Genomic DNA, 8,652 nt, shown 5'->3' on the forward strand with positions numbered 1-8,652 from the left:
TTAAGGCTGCAGTCCTTTACCTGGAAGTAAGCACCACTGAACTTAGTGGGTCTGACTTTGAGTAGGCAGGTATAGGAACCATGTCTCTGCCACTAAAATTAGGTAGACGTAAAATTTGGCTTTATTGTGTCCAGGAAGCATATACTGTATAATGTACACGCGCATGTCGATTTAGATATAGATGCATGTGTAGAATTATAGCTATATATTAGGTTGGTAATGCATTTACAGAAGTCTTGGTTGATCAATCCCATGATCTTCAGTCAATTAAATCTGCACATGCTTTCAAATAGCTAAAAGCCAGAGTTTGTTTTGGGGGTGATGCATACAGTACACCCACATCTCATGGTAGGTATTCCCTGCTGTGCAAGAATTTTGAGCTAGCCTCTTCCATCCATGATTTTTGTAGAACAGTGTTTTTCAACCACTGTTCCGCGGCACACTAGTGTGCCCCGAGATGTTGCCTGGTGTGCCGTGGGAAAAATTGAAAAATTACTTTATATATAGTCAATATAGGCACAGAGTTAATTTTTTTAACATTTTCTAATGGTGGTGTGCCTCGTGATTTTTTTCATGAAACAAGTGTGCCTTCGCCCAAAAAAGGTTGAACACTGTTGTAGAACACTCTTCTCAATGTGATTTTTAAAATCTACTGTCCTATGAATGAGGGGCACCTTTGAAAGTGGTCCATGTTTCTTTGGCTGAGATTCTATATAGTGAGTCTCAAATCTTTAATTCTTCTTCTTCTTCTTCTTCTTCTTCTTCTTCTTCTTCTTCTTCTTCTTCTTCTTCTTCTTCTTCTTCTTCTTCTTCTTCTTCTTCTTCCTGTTGCTGTGAAGGAAGAATTTCCCCTTAAAGTTTTAAACCATTTGATGTCACCTGAAAATCTGCATTAATAACTGCAGAATGAATTGGTCATGTGATAACAGGTGAATGACAGGCAAGCACCTTCAATGACTGGTCAAACTAGCCCGTACAAGGTTGGCCAAACCCAGTTTGAAATATACATTTACCAAGGAGTAAGCCTCCTTGAACACAGTGGTGCTTACTTCCAAGTAAACATTGATAGGATTGCATTGCTAATAAACCAATGTTGACACTGTTATTAACTTAACTTAAACCTATTGCAAACCCTTTTATCTAGACAAGCCCTCCCAAAGGAGTGACCCCAGCCGTGCAATTTGGATCTGTGCAACTTGCTTGACAGATGTTATTTTGGGCTGACATAGAGGGACGGAGACAAGAGTTGCACAACGGTGCTCACTCCGAGATACTCTAGGGAAGAGCAAGCTGCCATTTCTCCAGCCCTCCAACCTCTGATATACCTTACGCTTGCAATACTGGTTCATTTTACAAGTGCCACTTAACATTCATTCCTCACTTGCAAGGAATTGATCATTTACTGTGGTGGCGCCCAATCTGTGGAACTCCATGCCTATTGATAATAGGCAGGAACCTTCATTGTACTGCTTCTGGTGCCTGCAAAAAGCATATTTGTTTAGAAACATGGGAACCATCTCCTAGGGGCCGAGGTCCCTTCACCTCCCCTGATAGACTATTTGAGGGGGCTGGGCTCCCCACACAGTTGATGAACATTGCCATTCAAATGGTGTTTGCACTCCGTGTCTTGTTGTCGATTATGTGGGGCAGAGTTTATCTGCCCCCCCCCAATATTTTATTCAAGTTGACGCACGTCCCAATTTTTTTTTTTTTATCTGAAAAAGTTGGAAGGTATGTTACACCAAACTAGGCTTGAAACAAAATAGAAAATTCTTTCCAGTAGCGCCTTAGAGACCAACTGAGTTTGTTCTTGGTATGAGCTTTCGTGTGCATGCACACGAAAGCTCATACCAAGAACAAACTCAGTTGGTCTCTAAGGTGCTACTGGAAAGAATTTTCTATTTTGTTTCGACTATGGCAGACCAACACGGCTACCCACCTGTAACTCAAACTAGGCTTGACTGTACTGGCTGCTAGTTGATTTCTGGGCTCAATTCAGAGTATTGTTTTTGACCTATAAAGCCTTAAATGGCCCAGGACCGCAATAACTTAAGGACCACCTATCCCCAAATGAACTGACCCAGACCCTGCAGTCCTAATATGAGGCCCTTCTTTGTATGTCTGCCCCACGTGAGGTCTGGAGGGAGAAAGGGCCTTTTCTGTGGTGGCTCCTTGTTTGCAAGACGCTCTTCCAACAGGGAGGCTCACCTGGCGCCTTCATTACATCTCTTTAGGGCGAAGACATTTCTCTTCAACCAGGCTGACCAAGATTCCATGGCCTTTTAAATGTGTCTGTGGGAGTGGGTGGGCATTATCGATTTGTTTTCCTTTTGCTCTATTATGTATTTTGTGTTTTTTCTTTTGCATCTTTATGTAGCGAACCATCCTGCGACCTTTGAATAGCGGGCGGTATGCAAATTTAATGAATTAATAAATAAAAAAATAAAAAACGCGATAAAATAAACAAATAACAACGCTGCCATGTCTTCTTGGCCTCTTTTGCCCATTCCAGGGACTCCACCGGGGGACGGCCACTGCCCTGGCCTTGCTGCTCTCTGCTTGCTTCATCACTTTTTCCAGGAGTGCTCCTCAGGTAAAGGCAGCCCTGGGTTTCTATTGGCTCAGTTGTACAGAGTGAAACTTATGCAGGAGCCCATGCTTAACTGCGCATGATCTAAGTTGGGTGGGGTGGGAAGAACCCTTTTCAGTCTCAGGTCCACATTCTCTTCTGGGCAACATTCTGGGTGCCGTGCACATGTGTAATAATAATAATAATAATAATAATCCCTCCCCTTACCATCCCTTTCTTGTTTTGTTCCAAAGGATCACTTCCAAAGAAGAAACTGGACTCCACAAGCAATGCTCTATTTAAAGGGTGCACGTAAGTCTTCATTCCAATTTATCTTGGGAAGGAGCTTGTTTGAAGTGAGTCCTTCCTCCCTGGGAATCCTTTTTTCTTTTTTTCTTTTTTTGTGGAAACGTCTCCAAACTATGGCCAGGCCCATGGGACTCAATTATCTGGTTCGCGGCACACACACCCCGCCGCCCACTGCCGCTGCCCGCTCTTACTGGCGCGGCGCGGCTGCCCACTTGTGGGTCGGCGGAGCACCGAAAATAGCAAGCGTCATTTCCGGTGCACATCTGGATCTGAGGAGGCTGTGCGCATGCACACAAGCTATTTCCAGCACTCTGCCAACCGGGAAGTGTGCCGGAAATAGCATGTGCGCATGCATATGGGCATGCGCTCCCCTGCCCTCCGCCCCGCCACATGATCGGCGCTGGAGGAACCAGCCCAAGGCCCAGTAAGTTTGCCAACCCCTGCACTAGACCAACTTCAATGGGATGGATCAGGCAATTGGGAACAACAGATAGGTTTGGCTCTAGAGAGTGGCTAGGTGGGGTTCTGGCTAAGGGCCGTGGTTCTCTCAGGGGTCCACTGACCCACTGGCCATCTTGACCCTCCAGGACTTAAACTGGATGCACTGGGCATCTGCTGCCCTGAGATCTGCTGTCCTGAGATCTGTCTAAGCAGTGAAATCCTCGGGTATTGCAGCTGAAGGAATCCTGTTTGTTGCTTCTGCCTTTCTCGTGGGCCTCAGTGGTTCCTCAAAGGAGCAGCTGCTCCACCTCATCTGGAGTTACTTCACACCATTGGATTCCACTACGTCAAACACATCTCTTCTAAAATGTGCAAAGATTCCTGCACACAGTTGTGTTTCCATGCACTCCACTGAGGCATCCTTGCTAGGGTCTTTGGAGTATTGTCAGGGACCATGCTGAGGAGGGCTGCACTGAGGAGGAATGGTGGGAGCCTACCCCCTGCTCCTGATCAGGATCTCTAATCTTCCCAGGAGCAGGGAAGTAGTATGGATTTGGAACAGTGGTTTGCAGAGGGACATAGTTCAGAAGGCAGAAGCTGGGAAGTACTGGGTGGGGAACAGCTAGGAGGAGGAGAACTGGGAGAAAGGGAGTTAACAGACTCCCTTTTGCTGGAAAGCATCCATCTGCTCAGCCCAAGGTCAAGGAGAGCAGATAAGGTGGTAGCACAGAAAGCACGGTGGTTGTGAGATCACGTAACAAGACATTGTAGTGACATGGATGACTAGGGAGGAAGTGAGTGGAACCCTTAATTGGGAGCACCGCCATTCCTAGGAATGGATTCTTTGTTCTCTCACTGAGATCTTTTAAATTTCTAACTGGTAAGAGGCTTCTTTCACTTTGTTCTGCTTATCTATGGCCAAGGGAGCGGGGGAAGAAGCCTGACAAGTATGCTAGTATCCCACATTGGCGTTGGAAGTCTAGCAGCCCAGGAAGTAAATTGTATTGAATTCAATGAGGTTTACTCCCAGATAACAGAGGTTAACAGGATGTCAGAGCCTTCCAAAATCTTTTGAGTCCCTTGCTTTATAAATTTACTGTATGATAGCTTTTGAGCTCCTTTGCTTAGTGCCAGTCACCTCTCCTAAAATGGGCAAAGAATCTCTTCACGCTGTTATTTCCCCCCAAACCTCTCCAAAGATCCTCACTTATTTTCTCTCCCTCTCCCTGCTTTCCCCTACCTCTTACTCCCCACCTCCCAAACTCTTTGACACTGCATGAGACTCTTGGAGGGGTCTCAGTTCTGGGGCATCTATTTGCAGGTATCTTCTGTGAGATGTAATTGGTGCAACAATAGGGAATTTGTGATGGATTCAAACACACTGTTCTGCTTATTGTCCTGAGATGTTCTCTTGCAACGTAGTGGAACAAAACAGCAACAGCCTTAGAACATTTGTGGTATAAAAAAATTACAGGATTCCATCGGGAGGTTATGGGGCATGTGCTGATTGGAAATGAAGCAGTATGTCTGCGCCAAAATATTTGTAGGCACAAACAGAATTCAGGGTCATGTAAAACCAGGGCTTTTCCCCCAGCTGGAACTCAGGTGGGTGTTATTGCCATTATAAGAGAACAAGGAAGGTGTTCATGGTGAATTCTGGCACCTTTTTTTTTTTTTGCTAGAGAATTACCGGTAGCCCTGTGTATAGCCAGCCTGTCATACACAGGGATGCGGATGGCACTGTGGGTTAAACCACAGAGCCTAGGGCCTGCTGATCAAAAGGTCGGTGGTTCGAATCCCTGCGACGGATTTTTTCACCCCTTCCTTCAATGCTTCAAAGTGTTTCCCCATTTCTGATACTGTGGTCAGGCGGCAAGTATCCTAAAACAGCAAAGTGCAGGGAGATAAGGTAGAATGGGAAGGGACGTGGGTGGCGCTGTGGGTTAAACAACAGAGCCTAGGGCTTGCCGATCAGAAGATCAGCGGTTCAAATCCCCGTGATGGGGTGAGCTCCCGTTGCTCGGTCCCAGCTCCTGCGCACCTAGCAGTTTGAAAGCATGTCAAAGTGCAAGTAGATAAATAGGTACCGCTCCGGTGGGAAGGTAAACGGCTTTTCCGAATGCTGCTCTGGTTTGCCAGAAGCGGCTTTGTTATGCTAGTCACATGACCTGGAAGCTGTATGCCGGCTCCCTCGGCCAGTAACGCGAGATAAGCGCCGCAACCCCAGAGTCAGACATGACTGGTAAAGGGGTCCCTTTACCTTTACCTTTATAGCCAGCCCAATACCACCCTGGATGCACAGGATGGAAGCCCCATGGGACTTTGGAAGACCCCTGGGACTGCAAATGTTGCCCAAGAATTACCACCTATTTCAGCTCATTGTCATTGTATTTCAGAAGGCCGTCGTTTCATCTCAGAGGAGAGCCAGAGGAAGGATCTGTATGACAGACTTCAGCTAGGTAAGCATGGCTGTGTGTGAAGCAGATTGAAATATGACACCACCACCACTTTTAGAAAATATGTAAGTTCCTTCGCCTAGTAAAATTGGATCCTAATGTGTATTGAAAATACGTTTGTCTTTGCAGAAACACGGAGCCAAAACGCAAACCCTCTGACTCTTCCCGAAGCTGTGGCATTGTTTCTGTCATCCTTGCAAAAAGCGCATGAGGAAGGTAACATCTCATTTCGCTCCAGGAGTTTGCTTTTGCAGCTTATTGCTAATCGAAAGCAACTTGCCGCTCCTTTGTCATTTGCAAGGCCCATTTCCATGTCAAGGCCCCGAGCCCTCCCCCATTTGTTGAATAATAAAACACATGGACACCAGTATTTTAGGTTAATGGGCAAATTGAGGCCACAACTTTATTGGTTACAGAATGCGAGTGGTATTGAGAGAGCCAGTGTGGTTAAGAGCGGTAGACTCGTAATCTGGTGAACCGGGTTCGCGTCTCCGCTCCTCCACATGCAGCTGCTGGGTGACCTTGGGCTAGTCACACTTCACTGAAGTCTCTCAGCCCCACTCACCTCACAGAGTGTTTGTTGTGGGGGAGGAAGGGAAAGGAGAATGTTAGCCACTTTGAGACGCCTTCGGGTAGTGATAAAGCGGGATATCAAATCCAAACTCTTCTTCTTCTTCTTAGGTATTGGAACTGAACTGACTATATTTGACTCCTGCCTGCCACGCAGGTGGTCTAGTAAGGGTCAACCACCAGTAGGGGGAGCCCTGTTGATGTACATCAACTGAGAGCTCCCCCAGGGTCATGGCATGGCTCTAGCTCATACCTGGGTTTCAGACGAGATCCACATCCCCGGATCCCTTTAACGGAATACCCTTAAAGAGGAGGGGCAGGTGATGGCCACAACCTCCCCTCCCATAAAGCAGGTTTTACCAATGCCTAACCGCCAAACCTTACAAAGTTGTGACGATTGCTACGAGGTAGGCGAAAACCAAATGGCTGGTGCTAATTTGCCAAGTGGAAAAATTCCTAACCTTCAACAGGCGACCAACGGAAGTCCATAGCAAGGCCTAGATGTCGAACTCATGGAAAAATGGAGGGAGGGCATGAGACAGGAACCAAGAGGGAGAACCCCCGACTGTGCGGCTGCTTAAATGTGGTAAGCCATGCCCCCTGGCCGACCAGATTGGTCAGCCGGGGGGCGTGACACAGCCAGGACTCCCCTATGACGTGGGGGCACTGCCACACCCCCCCCCGCTGTCCACAGAGAGAGTACGTGGTCTGCCTGCAACACCCCCCCCCGGGAAGGGGAGCGGCCTTCTTGTGCACATTTACCTGCAGTTCCTTCACTGCGATCCGTTGGCTTTAATCCTGCTGTAGCCATAAAATGCATGTGTGCCTGTTGCCATGAGATTAAAACCACCCAATGATATGTGCGAGTCAGGAAACATAAACAGCCATTTGTCTCTCGGATAATGTCCCCAGACAGCTTTTAAAAATGTGTATGCTGAGGATGCAACTCAGTACTCCATTGTCTGCTGGTAAATGCCAATGAAATCAATGTAGAAAGTCAGTGTTGACAACGCTGAGTCCATCGAAGGAGTCTCGTGTTTCGATTTGGGAAAGATGACAATTCAGTATAAGAGCATCTGCACTGCATGCAGAATGTCCCATGTTCAGTTTCCCAGCATCTCTAAATAGGGCTGGGAGAGAGTACCATTTAAAAACCTGGATGGAGAACAGGTGCCAGTCAATGTAGAAAATACTGACTCAGCCGAAGGTAGTTTCCTATGACTTAGCAGATGTTTTGTTTTGAGACTTGCAACCTGCTTTGAACCGCCTTTTTTGTGGCAGGGCAGGGGACACAGAGGCATGCATTTTTTAAAATACTAAAACATAATCTACTAGGCCATCCTGCAGAGCTCTCCTGAACGCTACCACTGTTTGTTCTGGCAGGCGAAGAGGATGCTGAGGAGAAGCCTGGCTACGTTGCTGACGGGCTGCTGAACTGGTGAAAGGTGTTCGAGCTTAGATGAAAACGTCCTATTGCATGCACTAAAAAAGAAAAAAAGAAAATATGTTCCATAGAAGAAGAAGAAGAAAACTCAACGTTTCCCATTCATCTCGTCTGCCTGCCTGGCCTCAGCTGCCCTCTGAATCGCCCTGTGGCATAAATGCTAAACAATGAAAGGGCAGTTTCCAGCTGAGAAACCTATTTTTACATGCATTTGTTATTATAATGTTCAGCTCATAATAATATATATCATGGGCCTTTCGTACGCATCATATATTTCTTCCCCTATCCCCACCCTTTGGTTTTGCAAATATCTGAAGGATAAAAGCTGAAAATGACTTGGTCATGCATGCCTAGGTAAGTAAGACAGGGTAACGGAAGTGATGAAAGCTGGATATTTGTAACAAAATAGTATTTCATCCTTAGGGGTCAGTTGCCTAGCTAGCTCTTTATTTCCTCTGAAGTACCAGTAGTTGCCAATTTTGGATGCTGCAGGCTTGTGTCTACATGGCATGTGCGTAGGCTTGGTTTATACAAATTCAATTGCCATGGCTTCTCCCGAAGAAGAATGGGAAATGTGGTTTGGTGTGTGTGTGCTGAGCGTTCTCTGTTAGAGATCCCTAGCCCCTCTTACAAAACTACAGTTCCCAAGGTTCTCTGGGCTGAGAGAATGACTGTTAAACCAAATAAAGCCCTCAAGTGTATGAATATGTGTGTTTGTGTCTGTGTACACACACACACACACACACACACACAGCATTGACCTTACAGGTTGTATATCTGTGCTGTGGATTCTGGGGTAGGTAAACAAAAACAAGTCCTTTTTCACACCAATGCATCATCAGCTTGTGGAACTCATGGCCACA

General features: G+C 46.4%; 1 protein-coding gene across 1 annotated transcript in view; it reads left to right on the forward strand.

The window, feature by feature from the left end:
- The window catches only part of SPX (spexin hormone), a 10,355-nt gene extending 2,495 nt beyond the window's left edge, over window positions 1-7,860 (forward strand). The window contains exons 2-6 of the mRNA XM_033162418.1: window positions 2,513-2,593; window positions 2,824-2,881; window positions 5,716-5,778; window positions 5,905-5,991; window positions 7,729-7,860. Of these exons, the coding sequence (XP_033018309.1) occupies window positions 2,513-2,593; window positions 2,824-2,881; window positions 5,716-5,778; window positions 5,905-5,991; window positions 7,729-7,787 (348 nt within the window). The 3' untranslated portion in view covers window positions 7,788-7,860. The remainder of the gene's footprint in view (window positions 1-2,512; window positions 2,594-2,823; window positions 2,882-5,715; window positions 5,779-5,904; window positions 5,992-7,728) is intronic.
- Window positions 7,861-8,652: the final 792 nt, after the last annotated feature.

This window comes from Lacerta agilis, chromosome 10 (genome assembly GCF_009819535.1).
Source record: "Lacerta agilis isolate rLacAgi1 chromosome 10, rLacAgi1.pri, whole genome shotgun sequence".
Classification (NCBI taxonomy): domain Eukaryota; kingdom Metazoa; phylum Chordata; class Lepidosauria; order Squamata; family Lacertidae; genus Lacerta; species Lacerta agilis.